A 23,274-nucleotide genomic window follows, 5' to 3' on the forward strand; every position below is an offset into this window, starting at 1 on the left:
AATGAGGTGGAAGATTCCCATCTTATTGGTGATGGGAGAAGTACAGAATTAGGAGTCAAGGGAACATTTTAGCACAAACACCTACAGAAAGGCCAACTGACAAATTAAAACACGAGTGAGAAACATGCTACAGCCCTTTTGTATGAGGGAGTCCTCTGCTGCTGAACAACACTTCATGTGCTTATCAGTCACATGGTCTCTTCTGTGCAAAAACCTGTCCTTGCAATAGCCAGAAAGGCAGCCTTGGGTAGCTGTGAGCGTTTTGTTGTACATGGCACTTTTAACAAGTAAGAGAACAAAAGAGACTGCGTTAATGACCAATTAAACCTAGCTTTCTGTGGCTGAGCTATTCCCATGCTAAGCAGCCAATGTAGCCTGTAGCTATATTAGTCTCTAGTAACACTGTGATGGCCTGAACAAGCAATGTTAAGGCTAAACTCTTTTTGGGCAGGAGTCCTCTTTCTGTGCTAAGCGTAACCCTGAACAGATTTGGTCTTGGCTTGTGACTGGCTCTTACATGCTGTCACGGTACAAATAATGTGCATTACCTTCAGTTAGATGTAGCTGCTCTGCTTCTATTTCCACCTATCTAAGGTTAGAGTAGAAAGTGCTTGATTTTCTACCAGTAACACTGTTCAGACAGTGGAGAAGCACAAACCATTGGTATGTCAGGAGCAGGGAGTAGATTTGGAACATTACTGAAGAGATGAGAGCTCAAGAAGCAGGAAAGGGGAGCTGGGAAAGGTGAAGCTTAAGAGAGCAGGCATTCCCTGATGAGAGGCATGTGCAGTGGCTTTGGGTGGTGGTGGTGGCACTTAGCCCTTTGCTGCCCTGGCAGTGCCATCCCACAGACATGAAGTGGGGGCAGAAACCAGTCCCTGGAGCACAGGTGACAAGCAGGGAGGGCAGTGTGTGGTGGATATGACAGGCAGATGTCTCTGCATTACCCCCTCTTTCTGTGCCTGCAGCAGCAAGATGGAACTTGTGGATGACAATGCTGTTATCCGAGCAAGAGGATTGCCGTGGCAGTCATCTGACCAGGACATAGCAAGATTCTTCAAAGGCTTAAATATTGCCAAGTTAGTAGCAAAGAGTTTACCTCTATATTTGTAGTGCTTCATCTGTGTTGGTCATGGAATTTTATCTCTCTTGATTTCAATCATGCAGGGGAGGTGCTGCACTCTGTCTCAATGCTCAGGGTAGGAGGAATGGGGAGGCTCTCGTGAGGTTCGTAAGTGAAGAGCATAGAGATCTAGCGCTCCAAAGGCACAAACATCACATGGGGAATCGATACATTGAGGTGTGTGACACTGCCTTTGAAATCCTTTTCTCAACAGGAGTGCAAACAGCATGCCAATCTCATGTTCTCTTTTCTTTACTTTCCTTAGGTATACAAGGCAACAGGTGAAGACTTCCTTAAAATTGCAGGAGGTAAGTTTTAGGGGGTGAGAATGGAGGGTTTGTTCCATCAGCATCTGTAACTAACTTTTGGCTGTACACTGCTCCTGTTGGATGTGGCCTTTAATTTTCTTTCTTTAAACAAGTAGTTGACTGGTGTGTTGATTACTAGTCCTCTGTTAGCAGCAGTCTAAGACATTCAATAATTTGTCTATCTTTCTCTTTCACTTTCTTGCCATTTTCAAGCAGCCTATAAAATAAGGATTTGATCAGTCAAGGTGATCTTGAATATGAACTTAATCTGTTAGGTCATCTTAACTGAAGGGACCTAAATGTTATTGGTTGCTGAAAACCAAATCTAGAGTAGTTTTTCAAAACAATATGACTGCTGTTGTTGTGGAGACTTGCATGAAAAAGCAAACAGATACCACAGTGTAAATAACAAGGGATTTATGGAACTGATTTTTTTGAAATCAAATCTTTGCCTCATACTAAAGAGGGAATGCTTATTTAAGGGGAATATTGAAAGGCTGCAAAACTTGCTCTTCAAATCCTCCCATGTTTTTTTTTTCATTCCCTTTATGACTGCAAGCACACAGAATTTGAGTTAAGATCCAATAAGCTGTTATGTAGCTACAATACTACCTTAAGGTTCTTGTTGGTTCCTGACAGAGATTTGTTTGGGGGATTGTAAATGACTAACTAGATGTCTGAGGTTGAGGTTTTAAAGTGGAAGAAGCTATTAAGCTGTCAAATAACTAATTGATAGGCTTGATAGTAGTTACACCATTTACAGTAAAGACACTGCAAACTGACATTGGGGAAAAATGGTGTGTGTCTCTGGCACAACCAAACTTCTTTGCAGAATGAGCTAGCTCTAAGTGAAAGGACTGTATTAAGATGTGAAGGTGGTTAGCAGCCAGCTTTGGTTAGGGCAGTGTTATGAGCATCAGTGGTCTTCTGGAGACAGTGAAAGTAGAATTGGCAGACCTTGACAGTTTTATGAGGATAGGATGAAATTCCTGAGCTGTTTTCAACATGCTCTTCCAACTTACTTTCCCATCACAATGGTCTAGTTACTTGGTTAATATATATTATGGTTTCAGAGATTGCTGAGCATGCTTTCATAAGCATAAACTTTCATAAGTTAGAAAGGCAAGGTGCACAGTAGCAGAGGTGCTGTTCACATGAGAGATTCAGACTGTGCTTTCTTGGGCTCTGAACACTAAGTACTTTCTATTTTCCCTTTGAATAAGGATGAATCTCTTCCAAATGATGGAGTAACATTATTAGACTTTAATGGGAAGTGTCCTATACAATATTTCTAGGTTACTAGAGAGGGACAGCATCTGTGACTGGAGGCAAATATTGTTCTTCCTGCTCAAAACTGTGGGGAGGGTGTAGCAGTACCAGACTTGGTCATGATTTTGTGGCTGCCTAGACTTAAGTTCTTCTGTACTTCTTTTTGTTAAAGGTACTTCCAACGAGGTTGCACAGTTCTTGTCAAAAGAAAACCAAGTGATTGTCAGGATGCGAGGCCTTCCTTTCAACGTAACAACAGAAGAAGTGCTGACATTCTTTGGCCAGCACTGCCCTGTAACAGGAGGAAAGGAAGGAGTCTTGTTTGTCACGTACCCTGACAGTAGGCCAACGGGGGATGCGTTTGTGTTGTTTGCTTGTGAGGAGTATGCACAGAATGCACTGAAAAAGCATAAGGACTTGCTGGGGAAAAGGTACATAGAACTCTTCAGGAGCACTGCAGCAGAAGTTCAGCAGGTGGGTGTAAACCTGTCAAACATTAGCTTCTTGTAATCCAAGCTCCTATACTGGCATACAGTAGTGGAAGCAAATACTGCTTGGCTATGACTTGAAAGCAGCTTTTTTCTTCTCTCACTCTTGAGGGTAGATTGAGATTAGATATAAGGAAGAAATTCTTTGCTGTGAGGGTGGTGAGGCACTGGAACAAGTTGCCCAGAGAAGCTGTGGCTGCCCCTTCCCTGGAAGTGTTCAAGGCCAGGTTGGACGGGGCTTTGGGCAACCTGATCTAGTGGAAGGTGTCCCTGCCCATGGCAGGGCAGTGGAATAGGTAATCTTTAAGGTACCTTCCAACCCAACCCATTCTACGACTCTTGCTGAAAGGAGTACTGTCTGAATTTCCAGGAGACTTTGCTTCCTCTAACATCTTACAGCATATGGATGTTCTCAGTCATACATATACAAACCTTAGGGGTTTTGGCTTCCAATAGCCTTGTGAACAGCAGTTATAGCAGAGAGTTTGTGGGTCTAGTGTTTTACACTACAGATGCCAAATTTGTCTAAGTCCAATGATGGACTATCCAGGAGGAGTGTTAGCAAGAAATCTTGATCAAAAATACTTACCTTTATTCACTGACCCAGAAAAACTGCCTTTTGATGTAGCTGTCATCTTCAGATGTATCTGAAGAGCTTTATGAATGCCTTTAAGGGCAGGTCTCAGCCATCTTCTGCTAGCACTGGCTACCTAGAAGAGCATAGCATGCCTTCATGAAACAGGGCCTGAAGAGTGCCCCCTCTTGCATTAACATGGCTTGATGGAACCATTAATTTCAGTTATGCTGTCAAGGAAAGGAAGTAGGGCTGAGAAGATTGCTTATGTATGTCTCAAAAAATTTGTAGTACTTCAGTTGACGTCAGTAACTTCTAAACATGATTTCAGAAGGTATCGTCTATGATGCAAGTTATGGCCACCCAATAGCCATGCCATTGTAACCAAGCAATGGCACAGCTCTCTTCCACCCAAGTATGTAGAGATTTCAGTGCTGTATTTGAAAGATGTCACTAATAATGAGAAGGCATAGCTGCAACACTCACTCTTGTCATTGTTGGGTTTTTTTGAGTGCTCTCATATGTTTCTTTGATTAGCAAAACTTTCTGATAGCTGTGTAAGTGTAAATGAATATTAATCTTGCTCAGAGAAAGTTAAAGGATAGTGATTGAATATTCAGTGAACTCTTGACCAGGCAGGGTTTTTACTGTTAAAAATGAGTCTCAAAGCATGACTTATAGGTGTTGCTACCAAGTCACAGTATCTTTGTTACTTGATAGACTATTGCATCTCAAGTCAGGGCTGTTTCATAGTGAAATGCTTCTAGTTCTCAGACTTTCCTAAAGTTCTGCAGAGGAGATATTTTGAGTAGAAGTGTTACTGACTGTAGATGTAGAATGTTTTGGAATATTTTCCCAATAAAAATACTGTGGAAACACAGGGTTCATGTTCTGAGATGTCTTTTGAGAGTTGCATAACAGTTCAAATAAATTCTCCAAACCAAAATTATGCTTTTCAAGAAAAAATGATCCAAAGATTTACTTTAAAACATCTGAATTCTAAGCACTGCTGTTGTGAGCTAGATTCTGGGCTTAAACCACTTGTTTCTTAAAATATTGCCCAGAGTGAAAACAGATGGCAGTGGTGTTATGTTCAGTTTCTGTGAGTTGAAGAATGAGTAAGGAGGCTTTCTGTAACCCCTCTGCTCTGCTGTTTTGCACAGGTGCTGAACAGGTACTCTTCCACGCCGCTCATTCCCTTCCCCACGCCTCCTATTCTTCCAGTATTACCTCAACAGTTTGTGCCTCCTACTAATGTCAGAGACTGTGTACGTTTGCGTGGTCTTCCCTATGCTGCCACTATAGAGGACATCCTGGAGTTCTTGGGAGAGTTTTCTACAGATATTCGGACCCATGGAGTTCACATGGTACTAAATCACCAGGTTGGTAGGCATCACATTTCTAGCCACTCTGCCACTCCAGCTACTGCCTGTGTATGGAAACACAGTCCTTCTGATGGTATCAATAAGGAAGCACCTTTGTGACTGACACTAATGCACTTGACTGGCCTCCAGCTCTCCTCAGAGCGTACTGGCAATAGATATGTTGGCTTATTTGAAGCCTGCTACCCCAGCTGCTACACTTGCTGGAGAGTGGTTTCTGTCACTGAGACCCATGTGCCTAAAACTAAGCCACATTCTTGGAGGGGTTGGTGCTCCCCAAGCAGCAGCTGTGATCTTGCACTGTAGGAGGCTTGAACTGAAGAGCTCAACAGCATGCATAATTTCTCTTGTACCAGGCAAGGAGTACATTCAAAACAAAAGTGTGGGCAGTTAGCTCTCAAAGGAGTGGTTTGCCCCTGCCTTGATAAACAATGTGCCTCCAGGTATGTATATTTGAGGACCAATGTGTGACTGCAGCCATTTAGAGACAGGATTTCCTATGGCATAAGTCAGCAGCTGAAGCTTTTAAACAGTCACAGCTAAGCACCAAGATTAACAGTTTGTTGACATGTATAAACAGTAACATCTCTGCCATTGTTTCCTGGAAGCAGTTCCTAATAGACTTTTTAGACAAAAGATTGTGCATTGTTGTGATATCCTTTATCAGCATAGTCTTGTGACTCTAGGGGGAGGAGATGGCAGCTCCTCTAACTCTATGGAGATGACCTGAATGGTTGTACCGATTACGCTGATTTATTGCGGTATAAAATGGTTCTTGTATAATTCTTTAGCGCTGAGCCTAAACTAAAAGTGAAATACTTGGTTGTCCTGGAATAAGGCTTTGTTTCAGGGGCATGGGGAGAGAGAAGGGACCATAGTTATTCCAGTACCTCTTTACTTTAAAAGATTCATGTGTGAGGACTTGACCTAGCCAAGGCTGAAAACCAGTAAGTAGTGTGCAGGGTTTGGAGAGGCTAAGATACAGATATTAAAGCACAAGTAATGGTTTATAGTACTATCAGCCCTTGTCAGCAGTAACAAAATAATTTAGAGGAAGACGTTATTGTGTGTATATAGTCCTGAGGGCTGTCTGACACCTCTGCTCAAAGCTGTCATTTGTTTTCCCCCAGATACTGCTTTTGCCTACTAGATTCTTACCTTTCTGCATGTTCCCACCATTCCTGGTTTCAGCCCTCTACCTGAACTACTGTGAAAGGAATAGTGATCAAGTTCTTCCCTCCAAAACTAGAAGAACTGACCCAGAACTTAAGTTAGAGCTGGCTTCAGATTTCTGCCCCTGGTTTTGGCTACTTCAAGTCAGCAGCTGCTTGTGGCTGCAATGACTCTTCCCAGTTACGTATCCCACCCATTTAAAGCTGTAACTTTTTTTTTTCTTCACAAGCTCATGCAAAGCCTTTGACTAGTACCCTTCTAAAACATCCCAGCCCATACTGGCCTTAAAATTAAATTTGAAATCGTTTAGCATTTGACACTTGACTGTATTTATCCTTGAATTTTAAAAATCACCAATAAAAAAATGTGGATTGATCTTCCAATTCTGCATTCTCACTAAATTGGTAAAAGCAGGTCTCAGAGCACCAAAGTACTTCTGAATTCTCTCTCTCATAGGTGTTGGGGTTTTTTTTTAAATATAGAAGTAACATGGCACAAGTTACAACCTGGCTTAATTGAAACAGGTAAATAAATATGATCAATCTAGCACAAGTGGGAAGAACTTTGGGAAGGAGAGCTTAAATATGCTGATGGGTACTCAGGTTGACCAACTGTACTTGACTTTAATAGCACAACTTACTTCTGTGCTGCTACTTCATGGCAGGTCCAGAAACACTTGTTTTTGTTTGTCTTGTTTGCAGGGACGTCCATCTGGAGATGCTTTTATTCAGATGAAATCTGCAGACCGAGCTTTTCTGGCTGCACAGAAGTGTCATAAGAAGACTATGAAGGACAGATATGTTGAAGTCTTTCAATGTTCTGCTGAGGAGATGAACTTTGTATTAATGGGGGGCACTTTAAATCGAAATGGCTTGTCCCCGCCACCATGTAAGTTACCATGTAAGTTTTGCATGGGTCTTGCCGATATGCTATGCGGGTAGGTGTTGGAGCTGCTTTATTGACTCTGATTCTGGTTCTTGCAAAGGAGTGTCAGATGGGGATATTAAAATAAAGCTTTTCATCTTAAATCAGCAGCTTGCAATCATTATTTTTCCCTTTGGTTCTGAATTGCTATGACTGAAGAACTACTTTAAAATTACTCCTGCTTTTTCAGTGGCAAACTTCCCCTCCCTGAAACTTAACTTGGCCAGAGTGAGCCATGACTCTGAAAAATAACTTGTAAGCCCTGCCTAGACCTTAAAGAACTGTTACCCATTTCAACTGATTTGTATTTACATTTTTCATCATGGTGAACATGTCAGGTAAAAAAAAAGCCTTCTCCTTTCACTTCCAAAACTTAATTTATTAAACTATGGGTAACATGCTCCTCTGGGGCTTAACAAGTGTTCTGCCTATTGAACCACTACTGACGGAAATCTTGACTTTTTGTTGCTCATACAGAATTGAGGTGGTCTGTGTGGGAGTAAAATATACAGAGCTTTGGCCTTGGAGAACTGCTGAAACTATTTCATGTAAAATTATGTTTCTTGGAGCTACTAGGACGAACATGGACTTCTAGACAAACATTTGGGGGAAATGCTTTAAGAGCTTAAGGGCTACCTTACTAAGGATATGTGCCATATAAATCTGAGCCTATGGGAAAAATAATACTTTGCTTCTAAGATCATAAATGGCAAGGTAGTCAAGTAGGAGCTTTCTCTCTGTCTCTCTATGCAAATGTATTATTATTGGTGGTGACTCTTTTTGAAGTGTCCTCTAAATCCTAGTCAAAGCTGTCAACATAGCAGCAAACTTCTTGGGTGTGGTTCCTTTTGAGTGTGAGTGGACACTCAGCTAATCCTTAAGAGATAAGTTTTCCAGGTGACTAGAATTTTTTTGGTGTATTTGCAATACAAGTATCCTTCTGAGCAGGAATCTGCAGTATGTAGTTCTGTGTGTGACAGCTGTTCCAGACAGGGATTGGAAGCTTCTTTGGAGAGCTCTTAGGACAGGTTCTTGGGCAGAGCCCCAAACTTTGGGAACTCTTAGGTGGCAGCATGCCCCCTTCCAGCTACAGATGCCAGGGATATATTCCTTAGATAAGCTCTTTTGGCTCTGTCACTGCCTCATCCCACAATGCAATGAGATGCTGACTGTTACTTTAAGCCTCTATTTTTGATCTTCTGAGTTATCTCAAGCTTTATGTTCACTTTTTATGGCACTTGGATGGGGAAGATGGAAGGAAAAGAGTATCAAAGGAGAAGGGTGAACTCTCATCAGTGAGAATTCGTTTAGGGCCTCATATCTTGTTGAAACACCGAAAAGTGCACTTTGGGATTTATTTTTTTTTTTAAAAAAAACTTAGTGTTACTCAGCTTGAAGCTGCAGAGCCATGACTTTTACACTCTTCTGTTGTCCATTAACTAACAGCACTGTTCTGGGGTGTAGGGAATGTCAGGATGAAAAGGTGTCCTCTGCTCTAGGGAATGTTAGGCAGATCTTTAGCACAGAAGTTTCCTTCTTACTGTGGAGAAGTCTCACAATTCTTGATTGGAGACTTCATTAAAATCTGAGCCTAGACAAGAAAAACTGGCCTCCCCTTTAGAAAGAGACCCTATTCCTGGAGGGAGAGGGGGCTTCTTGTGTGTTACTGACTTTGCTTTTGACTAGGGATGTGCACAACACTTGTAGTCAAGCTCACATTGGTGACTCAGATTTATTTGATGAGCAAGAGAAGTAAAGAACCTTCACAAGTTTCTCATTATTCTAGAGTTCTTAAATTTCAGCATATATATGGCCTTCATTAGCTGAAAATGTCCTAATCTATTTTCCATTTGTTCCCTTTAGGCCTTTCACCCCCTTCCTACTCCTTTCCGGCTCCTGCTGCAGTTGTGCCAACAGAAGCTGCTCTGTATCAGCCATCCATGCTCTTGAACCCACGAACACTCCAGCCTTCCACGGCGTACTACCCTGCTGGGGCTCAGCTCTTCATGAACTACACAGCATACTACCCCAGGTAAAGCAGAGGAGAAACCAAGCAGGAACAAAGAAGTCTTTTTGCAGCAAATGCACAAAGCTCACAAAAGAACATTGTCTGCTATGCTACCAAGAACAGCTTGTTCAGTATCTTGTTCAGGGAAACAATTTCAGGGTATCTAGGGATTTCCCAAGTTTTAGAGTACTTCAGGTACTGATTTTTTTTAATAAAAGAAAACTCCACCCTAAATCACCAAATAACAGTGGGACTTTGGGGGGTATTTTTTTTTTCACCTAACATGTCCCTTAAACTTGTTAGTTCACATTGTTCTGCCCCTAGTGGGAACTGATGTGTGCAGTACTCCTTCCTATGTTCATTAAAAAAGCCCTTGGCCCCTCTTTAGAATGGGTGGATTGGGGTCTGCCCTAACAAATTGTGCCTCTTTGTTTTTGTAAGAAAGTAACTTTTGACCTTTATGGTGAAAACTCTGTTTACTTATTTATAAAAGTAAAAAAAAAAGTATTGAATGCATATGTAAAGAGGCATATATTCTTCCTGACCTCATAAACACCTCTCATGAAGAGCTTTTGGCTCTTCCGCATTTTTTGATATCTTCTACAGAACAAAAACTCTTGATACCATTTGCCCTCCACAGTCATGAGGCCTTGGAAAGAGCCATTTCCCTGTAAGTCATAAACCATTCCTCATCTGTCAGGAAACCTATTAAGGAACTCGAGTCTTCTATTAGATTCTGACCAGTGGGGTGTTTTTTTTTTCCCCTAGAGAAGGGTCCAAATAGCTACTTACAAAATTGCTGAGCAATATGGACTCTCTAGTTACCTGTAAGATAATACACATTTTCTTACTACTTTACACTAAACCAGTATGTCTGTAAGCTGCCTGTTGGGTTTTTTATTAAAATGTCTTCTTCACTCATGAGTTAATTTCTATAATGCCTCCAATGTCTGTCTTACGGTTATGATGATGTTACCAATCTCAGCCTCTTTAATGTAAGATCAAGAAAATAAAATTTGAAACTTGCACTGGCAATATAAAACAAATTTCTCAATAATAATTCTGTATGTCATGAGAACACAGTAGCAGTAATGGTTTATAGCAGCTTAGTCTGGCCACTGCAGGCTCAGCATCAGGCCCTACAGAGATCTTTCACTGAACGGGATCCCACACGAGTCCCATCACTGGCTGCTTGGGCTGTGGGCATATCTTGGTTACAGACTGAGACCCAAGTCTCAAAATATCCTTTTTATGTTCTTGACTAACTGATAGTTGTATACTATACTTAGGAAACCATGCCTGTGTAGCTTCTGTGCCAATTACAAGTACCTCTGTTTTTTAAAAAAAAAAAGTAAAATTTCTGGAGTCAACTTGGCTTCTTTCCATGTTGTGAGATCTGGTGTTTGGATATTGCCTTTCTATCTAGAGTAAATGTTTGATCTACAGAAAAAATGTGTATGTACTTCAGTAGAAGTAGCGATTCTTTGTAGATGATATTTTGGGGGTTTTTTTCTAAAAATTAAGCTTTAATGCATGTTAAGTATGTGCAGCAGGAAAGAATGGGGTATCCTCTGTACTAAGTGGTGCATTTAAATGCATGTACATGGAAAAGCAATACAGAGCTGGTGGCTAATGATCAGACAATGGTTCATAAATCTAACTAGTGAATACTTATGGAAATAAGGAAAGTTTCTTTGACCTGCTGCCAAAAGGTTCTACCACTTGTGTTTTGCAAGGTCGAGTTGCTTTATAATAGCCAATTCTGTTCTCTGTGCAGTAATCAACCTGGTGGGGGGGAGGCATTGCTTTGGTCTCCAGTATCTCTCAGAAATCACTGAAACTCTCAGACTCTTCTTAATGCTCTTATGGGTTTGGTGATGAAACCCAATGGTGTAAAGAAATGGATGCCTTCTATGCTATTAAAATAGCTATAATGAACTCCTAATGAAAAAGAGGGAGAGCAAGTTATTCGGGATCTGTCAGTCTTTGATATCTCTGTTCAGCTTTTAATTATATCTGGCAACATGTTCTGACAGCGAATCGGTGGTCTCCGTCTCTGCCTAGTCACAGACTTTTGAGAAAGAACAATAGGATTCATAGGAGGGAGGAATTTTTTCCTTATCTAATCCTGGATAAATAGGTGTACTAGTTGCTGTATGTATGTACATTAAAAGTAACTGTGCTACTTGGCCACTGCTAACATGTTCTATAGAAATGTTCACCATACACAAACTTGAAAGTTACTGGTATGGTATATGTAGTTTTAAACCAAAGTTAAATCTTACTGTATTTATTCAGTTCTAATGCCACTTTGATCACTTTTAAGCAGTGCCTTTAAAACCTCAAAAGTTTCTGTCAAAGTCCATGACTGTAGGAATATACTTAAACTTTGTTCTTTTTTTCAACAATATTTTGAATAGTGAAGTGGAAAGAGAAGCTTCTTACCCAGTAGGTAGTATGCTGGTGGGACTTGTAGCCATAAAGTGATATGGGAGCTGAAAACTGATGTGGGTTCAAATAAACTGGATAAATTCAAGGGCAGGAAATTCATTGTGAGTTAGTGAATACGCAGAAACTGCATCTGGCTCAGGAAGTCCTTGAACTCAAAATAACTGGAAGACTGTTCTTATGTTCTGTGTCCTATGGTAAACTCTTGTACTATAGAAGCAAGGTGGGTAGGTGAACTTGTTTGTTCACATCTTTGAAGTAGTCCTTGTCTTGTGAGATGTAAGTACTGCTTGTGAGCATGGGTCTTTTCCAATGTGTTTGTAGTTGTATTCAGCTGTGCTAGTCTAATAATGGCTAAATTTGGGTGATTTCCCTGTTGTGTCAGTGTATGTACATACAGCCCCTTCTGTTGGAGTGATTTCAATTATAAGGTCTTTTTATGTGGTAGTTAAAGGCATGATTCTGACACTTGCTGCACAAGAAAATACAGGATAATTTGTTAGTGTCTTCATCTGTCTACTTTTGCCTCTTCCTGTTATTGATTAGGTATGTCTTTTTCATTACACACTAACCAATTTGTAAAAGTGCAGATAATATATACATCTGCAATTTATAGCATTAATATGTATGTATAAATACATAAAAATTGTGTATGTATATAAAAAGGACCAAGACTAGAAAAAAGCCTCACTTGTTCTCCATAATGGTCATTATGGAGGATCTGATCCATCACAGAGAACAAGTGAAGCTTTTTTCTAAACTTGGTTGTTGCTCAGATCTGTATTGAAGCACAATTAAGTTACAGGGAGTTTAAACTGGCAAAACTAGGAACAAGTGGGCTGGATTAGGAGTGATACCATTCAGAGCTGTTGCCAGCAGCTTTATTTGCATATCTGTGTGTCTGGCTAACTGGCATCACTTGACAGAACTGGGTTAGGAAACAACCATATGTGTATTTAGCCTGGGAGATCTGTCACAGATGGAGAACAGCAGCAGCCAGAAACAAAACCTCTTCATCAGCTTAGTTGTACTCAGCATCATAGCAACACTCTGGCCCACAGCTTTTAGAAGGTAGTACCCTTTTCTCTTTCGTGGTTTTTTTTTTTATTTTTTTAAGTATGTCAACTTGGATTGCATGAGATCACATCTGCAGTGAATGTGCTCACTGAGCATAAAAGCCTAATGGTGGCTTTTAGTTGCTGTCCAGCAAATGAAGTTCACATGTTTACATCAAGTGGCAGCATTTGGGACTCTTCGTTACCTATCCATGCTCATAGTGAGCCAGTCTCAATCATGGATTTGTCAGTCTTATTGGTTCATAGAGATGTGGTAGGATGGCTCCTATGACTGGAGTGCTGGAATGGAAGGATGTGCAGGGGAGATGAGGACAGGGGCCTGCCTTCTAGATCTGTGCCCAGCTGGAGTGTATGGAGCTCTGCCTGGGATGGATAAGGAGCTGACCAGGAGCCTGTGGGTCAGGATTAAAGGGAGGACAGGAACAGGTGACATTAGAGTGGGGGTCTGCTACAGGCCACCTGACCAGGAAGACTGAGCAGATGAAGCCCTCTGTAGACAGATAAAAGCAGCCTCACATTCACAAGCCCTGCTCCTCATGGGGGACTTCAACCACCCCAACATCTGTTGGAGAGGCAACACAGCAGGGCATAAGCAATCCATGAGGCTTCTAGAATGCTTTGATAACTTCCTTCTCCAAGTGACAGAGGAGCTAACGATAAGTGCTGTGCTGGAACTTGTTCTCATCAACAAGGAGGGGCTTGTGGGGGAGTGTGAAGCTCAATGGCAGCCTTGAAATGGAGTTCAAGATTTTCAGGGCAGTGATGAGGGGGTACAGCAAGCTCACTACACTTGACTTCAGGACAGCAGACTTTGGCTTCTTCAGGGACCTGCTTGTCAGAGTAGCATGGGGTAAAGTCCTGGAGGGAAGAGGGGCCCAAGAAAGCTGGTTAATATACTCAAGGATCACCTCCTCCAAGCTCAGAAGCAATGTATCCCAGCAAAGAGGAAGTCAGGTAAGAACACCAGGAGGCCTGCAGTGATGAACAAGGATAATAATGCTCCTGGAGAAGCTCAAACACAAAAAGGAAGCCTACGGAGGGTGGAAGACAAGGACAGATAGGCTAGGAGGAATTCAGAGAAATTGTCTGAGCAGCCAGGGTCAGGAAAGCCAAAGCCCTCAGAATTAAATTTGGCTTGGGACATCAAGTGCAACAAGGAAAGTTTCTATATGTATGTTAGTGATAAAAGGAGGACCAGGGAAAACGTGGGCCCTCTCCAGAAGGAAACGGGAGAACTGGTTACCCAGGATATGGAAAAGGCTGAGGTACTCAATAACTTCTTTGCCTTGCTCTTTACCAGCAAGTGTTCCAGCCACACTGCCCAGGATGCAGAAGGCAAAGGTGGGGACTGAACGAAGGAAGAACTGCCCACCATAGGATAAAATCAGGTCTGAGATCATCTAAAGGAACCCAAAGGTGCATGAGTCCATGGGACCTGATGACATGCATCTGTGGGTCCTGAGGGAACTTGCAGATGAAGTGACTAAGCCACTCTGTATCACATGTGAAAAGTTGTGGCAGTCTGGTGAAGTTCCCACTGACTTGAAAAGGGGAAATATATCCCCCATTTTCAAAAAGAGAAAAAGACCTGTTGTAATTTCAGGCCAGTCAGTCTCATCTCTGTGCCTGGCAAGATCCTGGAAACTATGCTAGGGCATGTGGTGGGGGTGGAAGAGGAGATTGGTGACAGCCAACATGGCTTCACTAAGGGAAAATCATGCCTGATGGATCTGGTGGCCTTCTACAATGGGGTTACAGCTTTGGTGGATAAGGGAAGAGCAACTGATGTCATCTACTTGGACTTGTGCAAAGCATTTGACCATCGTCCCACATGACATCCTTGTCTTTAAATTAGAGAGACACAGATTTGATGGATGGACCACTTGGTGGATAAGGAATTGACTGAATGGTCACACTCAGAACTGCAGTCAATGGATCGATACCCAAGTGGAGAGCACTGACAAGTGGCGTTCCTCAGGGGTTGGTGCTGGGACTGATGCTGTTTAACATCTTTGACATGGACAGTGGGATTGAGTGCACCCTCAGCAAGTTTGCTGACAACACCAAGCTGTGTGGTGCAGTTGACATGCTGGAAGGGATGTGCCATCCAGAGGGACTGGGCAGGCTGGAGAGGTGGGCCTAGGCAAAACTCATGAAGCTCAACAAGGCCAATTGCAAGGTCCTGCACATGGGTCAGGGCAATCCCATGCACAAATACAGGCTGGACGATGAGTGGGTTTAGAGCAACCCTGTCAAGGACTTGGGAATACTGGTGGATGGAAAGCTCAACATGAGCCAGCAATGTGCACTCACAGCCTAGAAAGACGACTGTGTCCTGGGCTGCATCAAGAGAAGTGTGGCCAGCAGGTCAAGGGAGGTGATTCTCCCCTCTACCCTTCTCTTGTGAGACCCCACCTGGAGTACTGTGTCCACCTCTGGGGCCTCCAACACAAGAAGGACATGGACCTGCTCGCATGGCTCCAGAGGAGGGCCATGACTAGGGGCTGGAGCACTTCCACTATGAGGACAGAGAGTTGGGTTTTTCAGCCTGGAGAAGACTCTGGGGAGACCTTATAGAAGCCTTCCAGTACTTAAAGGAGGCTACAGGAAAGATGAGGAAGAACTGTTTATTAGGGAGTATAGTTTTTAAACTGAAAGAGGGTAGATTGCGATTAGATATAAGGAAGAAATTCTTCACTGAGTGTGGTGAGACACTGGCACAGGTTGTCCAGAGAAGCTGTGGCTGCCCCCTCCCTGGCAGTGTTCCAGGACAGGTTGGATGGGGCTTTGAGCAACCTGGGCTAGTGGAAGGTGTCTCTGGCCATGACCAGGGAGATTGGAACTAGATGATCTTTAAGGTTTCTTCCAACCCAAACCACTTCATGATTCTATAAAAATAGGCTTGTCTTTAGTTCATGGCACAAACTTGAACTTGCCAACAGAACAATTGTTTCAGGGGGAAAGACTTGATAATTCACTCTTCTAAGTGAAGGTAGTTTGCCAAGGATTAGAACAGCAGGGATGCCTTTAACTGCTACTGTATTTCACTGAAAGAGTGCATTAGCAGGGAAGACTAATTGCTGCATCCCTTCATAGGCTGTCATTATCTCTTCATTTGTAGGTTTTAATTAGTAAAACTGCCATGGTGTCTGAAAAGCAGTAGCATAGTAATGCTCTGATCAATACGTATCTGGGTATCAGGATAGTGAAATCATTTAAATATTAAAAAAACAACCCACCTTTCTTCAAAGTTCATAAGCCTGTAAAAATGTTGTTGCTGATAGCAGTGTCCAAGATTTACTCAAGCCACCATACAAAATGCCACCACAGATGCTGGTGGAGGTTGTTCTAGTTACAGATCCCAGCTTGCTTAATACATTGAATGATTTGATGTTCAGTTAGCTTTTACTGTCACCTTCTGACTTTCCCTCTGCTATCTAGGAAAACATTTGGATTAGCATGAGGGATTAATTGATATTACAACATTGTGCAAGCTAGTTGGAGAGATCAGGTTGAGTATAGCTTTTCCTTTTACTTATTTACCACACAGTTCAGTGGTGGGAGAGAAGATCCTCCTGTTGTGCCTCAAGGCGTGTGTCATCCATGCAGGTGGTTTTTTTAAACATTTGCAGTGATGGGCAGATAATCTCAGTTTATTCAGGGCACAGAGATAGGTTGCTGGATGCTTCTCTTCACTCCAGCTGCAGCCCTCTACAAGGGTGTGTTGAAAGTTGCAGCTACTCAGGGCAGAACATTGCAGTCTTCTGTGGCAGCAAGAGCTTCTGGCTCCATTCCCATTGCTTGTTGTTGTCATGCTACCTTTAATTTATACAGATAGGAAGCTGATTGCAGTAGGCAGACAGGTTAGATGTGTTGAGTGAGCAGTGGGTTATCTAGTGAAATGGGATGGCATCTGTACTGAAGGAGCCTTTGGTATTTCTAGGGGTAGAGTTGGATTGATTTTGGAATAAGGCTCCTTAGAGCTGAAAGCTTCTTGGGTTATGTTTTTGTTTAAAAAAAAAAAAAAAGCCTTCCCTGGTGAAAACATGGTCTGTGATATTTGTCCATGATTAAACAGCAGTCATGGGGATTTAAATATTCCTATTTGATTAACAGATGCCCTGATGATTTAGCACTCATACTTCTGCTGTTTTTCAAGTTATATGGCATTTTTTTCTTTAAATATGGATAAATGCTCATGACTTGGAAAAGGAAAGTTATTCTAGTTATGTAAATATTTTGCTAATAACGTGTTAGTTTTTGTGAACAAAGTACTGTATTAAAACTTTCAACTTTGGTAATTTTACCATAAAATTTACTAGCTTTGCTTCTCTCAAACTTTTGTTTGAACTGCTTCTAAAAAAGCTTTATACTGAAGCTGCATTTCCTCCCGCTTTCCAGAAATGAACATTATAGGTATTATGCTGCATGCTTTGTATACCTGCACATGCTATACTTGTGACCTGTGCCAGCTCAAGGAGTAGTTGAAAATCCCTATTGGTCTCTGAAAAAAAATCTGTTCATTGGATGCTGGAGTGATCTGCCAAATTTCCTTGATGTTTTCCGAAGTCTGCTTGGTGATGCACACCGCCTGCTTCAGTCAGAAGGTCTGGCTTTGGGGTGCTGCAGAGCTTCTTAGGGTCTGCTGGGATTCCTAGAGCTAGCAAAGGGGGAGGCTTATTTAATTTTGAAATACTAGTGGATGAGTCTGACAAACCTGCTCCCTCCCCTTTCTTTCTGACTTTTCCTACTAGTGTTCCTCTGAGTAGTACAGTGAGGGATATGTAGTGAGACTGACCTGCAATACAGGACCTGTCTTAGTCCTGAAATTAATAGCTGTCAATCAGTAGCAGAAAATAGTTAATACTTAAAAAACTTTTTCAGGACTACAGAGAACAAAGTTATGGGAAAAATAGGTATAGAAGATATGCAGGGAGGAATGGAAACCTGTAGATGGTATCTATGTACATATCTGTTCTTACATGCAAATACTGCTGGGTATGTCTGTGGTTCTCTTGACTGACCTGCAAGCTACTTGGCAGAAATCTGAAAACCTGCTTGGTTATGTATGCTGACTGCTCCTAACTCACACCCACTCTTAATATAAACCACAGCTTCCTTCTGGATATTGGTATCTGTTAAGCAAATGTATAAAGGAGAAAAATATTAGGAAATCAAACAGGAAAGACAGTGATCATCAATGTTTCCACATAATATTTTAGTGATGAGTGTTTGGGATTCCTTGAGGTGCATAAATGCTGTTTGAATGCCACCATCAACCTTTAGAACATGTGAAAACCTCCTGCATCCAAAACTGGTTTCTGAAACTTAATTGTGTCTTATTTTGAGAGTCTTTGGAGAAATATTGATTGGGAAAAAAAAAATCCAATCTGACGCTTGATTAAATCCAAGAAGGATCAATTCATAAGGGAAAATATTTGCACTGGAAAACACTTCATATCATATTTGGTTTCAAGAACTAGACTGATATAAAAAGAATTAAGGTCTTGCACCGCATCATTATATAATGATACGCAACTACTAAGAACGGCTGTAAAAATCTTCTCTGACCCCATGTAAAACATGCAAGTATTTGTCCCTGGGCTTCAATTAAAGAAGATAGGCTGGAATAGCTATTTGCCTTGTATCCCTCCCTGGATGCTTTTCATTACTAATGTCCTCCATCTACTGCTTTTCCATCTGGAGATGTGACCACTCTTAAGTTACTTGCAGGTGTTTGTCTAGGAGGTTGTCACCCTTCAGTTTTGGGGGAACGCAGAAATGCCTGGGGACAGTCCATATGTTCTATGGTATTGGGGAATTAGAGCAGGTAGTGCCCTTAGCCCAACTTGTTGCTAGAGCTGTTATCTTTATCTCCAAGGTGGTGTTATGAATTAGCAAGTGCTTGTACTGTCTCGCTGCAAAGCCGGCAGGGTTAGCCTGAAGAGCTGGAGTTTGAAACAGAGATGTCCGACTTCCTCAAAACAGATAAGGACCCTTAGAAGTATATATATAAGTGATAATAAAAATAAAGGGGTGCAGGTGGAAGAGGACTGAAGGGAAACACTTCTGCCCCTTGACTGCTGTCCTACCAAAGCTGAGGGGAAAGCTTACGGAGGCTCGGCAGCAGGGTCAAGTGGCCAGGGTAGTAGGAAAGCTGTTCTCTGGGACACCCAGCTAAAGCTCTCGTGGGCCACCACTGCAAGCTCTTGTAGCCTGTGTCTCAGAAAGGCCTGGGAAGCAGAGGAACTTCAGTTTAACCATGATACCTTCCAAAGACAAGGGCTGTAGCCTTGCTTCAAAAGGAAGGCCAGATTGCCCAAGGTGTCTGTTTCCATTGTGTGTCTGTTTTCTGGTGGTTTTGTGTTTGGTTTCTTTAACAGTGATGCAAGCTAACTCTGTCTTGCCTTACTAAATTAGTTTACCTCAGGAAGCTGCATCATGGTGTGGTGTGGGGGTTGAGCTTTTTATCCCTCCTAATAAGAATCAACTGCAAAGGAAACTGGAGAAAGGTCTCTTTCCTTGCTCTTCATACGAGTTTTGGAAGTAATGGGGTTGTTTTCGTAAGGATTCCAGAAAATTTTAAACTATTCTGTAGCTCAAGTTTTTTTAATGATCTTCTGTTTTCTTATCTCAGATGCACAAATTACCTTTTTTGGTAGCTTCAGCTGGCTTGCTAAAAGGATTAATGTTAATGACACTTTCTACAAAGCTATGCAGTTGCAAGCAGTCTGTGGTATGCATCTTGTTCAGTGGAACAATTTTTTAAAATTAAATGTTATACGTATATATGTGCATCCAGCAGTAGCTGGAAACTCATGGGTTACCTGACATTTTAGCAAGACCAGGATATTTGCTGGAACTGCCAAATCAAATCAAAACAAGGGTCTGTTAACAAGCTGCATTTTTTGGCAATTTGAATAAGGCCATGGAAGACCTGACAAAGAATATCAAAGCTTCTAACATCTACAAATTGTGAGTATTTGGGGTGTTAGAGTATTTTTATCATGCTAAGGAATAGCATGAAAATAGATGGAAATAAATGCTTGAAGTCATGCTCAGGAGATAAATCATTATGATCAGGGTGGCTTTGGGTGAGAAGTATAGGCTTGGGGGGGGGGTCGTATTTCCCCCCCTCCTTCTTTTTTTTAATTTTCATCTTGAAATTGTGTAGGTAGGAAAAGGTTGTGGCATCTCTCAGTATTAGGACAACTCCAGGGGTAAATGGCCTATGTGGATCTACCTAGTAGCAAACATTGACTTTTCCTTCAGAGACTTGAAGAATACATGTGGTTCTGGCTGTACAGGAGGTGTCTTTTGTCTCTGATCTGCAGGAACACACTCTTGAGACCAATTGGTTGTGACTGCCAGAGTTTAGAGACAGTCTTCAATGAGATACTGTGTGTACCCATGTGTTGTGCTGTTAGGGGAGGCTGATTATCCCAGTGTAGTTTCTGTTGTTGAATTGCTCTTCATGCCATGGTGATGGGAGCATTACAGATGTCTAATTATGAGGCCTGAACTTTAATATCTGCCCAGGGCTTTAAGAAAGGTTAAGTTTGCATAGCCAGCTGCTGGTTCTGTTCTGCACTGGTTTGGCTTCTGATTGCTTCTGTCTTAACTTGTGTTTGTAGTATGCAGCAGAGGATGGACTTGTACACACAAATGATCCGGCCAGGACAATGTCCAAAGAATGGATTTGCATTTAAAGGCCCCAGCAGTTAGACTTCCTTAGAGAAGGTAAGGATAACAAACCCCAGGAGATGGGTTTGGGGGTGTCATAGTGTTTACTTCAGATAACCACCACACTCAATTTTTCACTTGCTGCCCTGGGAACATGGCTACTCTTTGGTATGTGCAGAATGTCACACTGCAGTATATAAGACCTTGACTACTAAAGCTATCATTTAAGGGATTTTGACTACTCCAGTCTTGTTATGGGCTGCTGCTTTGCATACTTGCCAGGACTCCAAATGCATGCTACTTCAAGCTTTAATATCAGTGTTGAGAGCCTCAAGAAAACTCCTCAGTTAGTTTTATCTGAGGAGCATAGTGCAGAGATGATGTTAGCAATGCAGTAGGATATAGTGTTAGTTAGATAGAATGAGATACTTTCTTAGGTAACTACAGAATCTGATTTCTAAACCTTGTGCTGATGTAAAACTGCAGCAGTGAAGTAGACAGTTTCTGTTACTGGCAGCTACTCTCTTGCTTTTGTGAGCTTTCTGATCAGGCTACTTCAGCCTTTCAAGCTTGGTTTGCTTGATCTTCTGTATAGGAACAGTCAAAGGGTGAAGTCACCCAGAAAGCATTTGTGCAGAAAAATGCAAGTTGAACTGAAAAGTAGTGTATTGATGGCTGTACTATGTGCAGTAGTCTGAAGATACAGAAATATATTTACAAAAAAGGCTTCTGTAATACCTAGTCTTTTAAAAATATGTAGTCAAAGAAGTGATAAGACTTCTTTTATGCCCTTTTCTTTCCTCTATTCCTTCATGTTACTCTCTGAAAAATAACCAAAAAAAGCCTTCTTTTTCATTCTTCCTCTTCTCTGACACAAAGGCAATGTAGCCCAGGGTGTAATCCACTTCTGGGCAAAATCTTTACCTGCAGCATCCCTTTGTCATCTGCTCTAGGAGTCCTGCTAAGGGAAGTACAGCATGTGTAAAACCAGAAGTGATCATCTCTGCTAACTGGCCAATGACTGACTTTTGGCTGGGTTGGTAAAGCTAAATCCCATCCCTATAATTAACAGTCTGAGGCCATAGTTAGGTGCTTAGTAGCATCCTGACTTACTGTGCTTCATTGTTTCCCATCTACCTGCAGCTGACTGTCTATGGTGAGCATTACTATGCAGTGACCTAGGTTGGGGAAGCTGATCCAACTGGGAGAACCCATGGGGTTTATCTTTCAGTCTGTTTTCACCCAATCCATTTTACAGCTTAGCTGTGAGTACCTCTGTCAACTGAGAGATGGGAAGGTAGAAGTGAGCATAGCAGGCAGTGAGGGATAGTAATGGCATTGCCATGTTGGAGTTTATTGTAAAACTTCACCTTGAAAGCTAAAAGGTCATGGAATATTGAATAAATTCTGGCATACTCTTAATGAAACACTGTTCTCTCGAACAGAAAGTGTCATTGAAATCCTGTGTGTGTGAGGTGAAAACTAAAGCTTTTGCTCCTTCAGTAAAGATTAGGTATTCTGGAAATCAAGAAATTAAGGTTTGCTTTTATTATGGTGTTCAATGACCTGCCCAACTCTTTCATGCAGATTCTTCCACCCTTTCTGATGTTTTGAACAAACACAGCAAGCCAAGATGGAGATTTTGATTATGTTCCCACTTTTACCACTGCTCAAGCCAATTGTGCTCAAGAAAAATCATCAGAACTCTGGAAATCAGCAGATGGACCTCTGTTTTAAAGTTCATGTCCAGTGTTCAGACACATGCACACAAACCCCTAAACACTTCACTGAGAGCACAGATGCTGAAATCACACAAGTCTTGGAGGTTTTCTTCTTGATAAAGAAAGTATTAAGCTGCTCTTAACACAGAAATAGTTTAGCCTGACCCCACAAAGTCTGATCTACTACATTCTTTGAAATAGCAAAAAAGTCTTTTACCTAATTTTGCACACAGTTAAAGTTATTCTTTTTAAAGAAAGTGTTTTAAGATCTCTACTTGTGCATTTGTTATTTTTATAAAAAACTTGTTTTCTTGTATATATTTGTCTATTCTGTGCAAAAGAAGCCTCTGTAAACTTTACATACAGGCGTATTTTACACAGTGCAGAAATAATTAGGAATGTAAAATGGATTATCTGAGGAGAAAATGCTGTAATTTTGTATAAATATAAGTGTGAGATGCTAAATGCTTTGTCTCTGATTTTTTTGTATGCTTTCCATATGTACTCAGGTATTTAAATTTTAAACGGCTTACAGGAGTAGGCATTTTCAGACTTCAATCACACTGCTTAGTCAGAAAATGAGAAATGCAGTGAACCTCTCTCCTGTGATAGTTTTTATTTTTCCACTTCCTGCTTTACCCACCCTCCTCGGTGTTCAATAATTTTATATTTAAAAGAAGGAATTATGATCTGTTGTAAGGCCTAGCACCTTCTCTGCTTCAGGGGAGGATCCGGTAGGGACAGTATGTTGAGTTTGGTCTCTGAACAAGAGCAAGTCTACTTTGACTGTAACTCAGCACCACAGCTGTCACTTATCAAAGAAATCAGATGATGTACATGCTCTTATTTAAATAACTGATGTCTTTTAGCAGTCTGTGGCTCTCCTTCTCTGCTATGGGACTGGACTTCAGCTAGGGATTGGAGCACAGCATCTTTCCATGGCAATTACACTCATCATTTGTATTGAAGAAAGGGGGTTTGGGGATAAAGGAATCCCTGAAATAAAGAGGCTTGTGAGGCTAAAAGTTGCAAATCGGATAGGTTCTCTGGCATGTTCAAAATAAATACTACAGAACTGAGGATTGCAAGCTGATCTG

General features: G+C 41.5%; 1 protein-coding gene across 3 annotated transcripts in view; it reads left to right on the forward strand.

Moving 5' to 3' along the window:
- The window catches only part of ESRP1 (epithelial splicing regulatory protein 1), a 35,395-nt gene extending 12,767 nt beyond the window's left edge, over nt 1-22,628 (forward strand). For 2 of the 3 annotated variants that reach the window (XM_026841797.1, XM_026841799.1), the window contains 9 exons: nt 969-1,079; nt 1,168-1,300; nt 1,389-1,431; nt 2,873-3,174; nt 4,926-5,144; nt 7,019-7,217; nt 9,105-9,273; nt 20,408-20,513; nt 22,044-22,628. In XM_026841797.1, the coding sequence (XP_026697598.1) occupies nt 969-1,079; nt 1,168-1,300; nt 1,389-1,431; nt 2,873-3,174; nt 4,926-5,144; nt 7,019-7,217; nt 9,105-9,273; nt 20,408-20,498 (1,267 nt within the window). In that variant the 3' untranslated portion in view covers nt 20,499-20,513; nt 22,044-22,628. The remainder of the gene's footprint in view (nt 1-968; nt 1,080-1,167; nt 1,301-1,388; nt 1,432-2,872; nt 3,175-4,925; nt 5,145-7,018; nt 7,218-9,104; nt 9,274-20,407; nt 20,514-22,043) is intronic. The other variant, XM_026841798.1, reaches the window with a different exon arrangement.
- Nucleotides 22,629-23,274: the final 646 nt, after the last annotated feature.

Source organism: Athene cunicularia, assembly GCF_003259725.1.
Source record: "Athene cunicularia isolate RWA chromosome 2 unlocalized genomic scaffold, athCun1 chr2_part1, whole genome shotgun sequence".
NCBI classification, from domain to species: domain Eukaryota; kingdom Metazoa; phylum Chordata; class Aves; order Strigiformes; family Strigidae; genus Athene; species Athene cunicularia.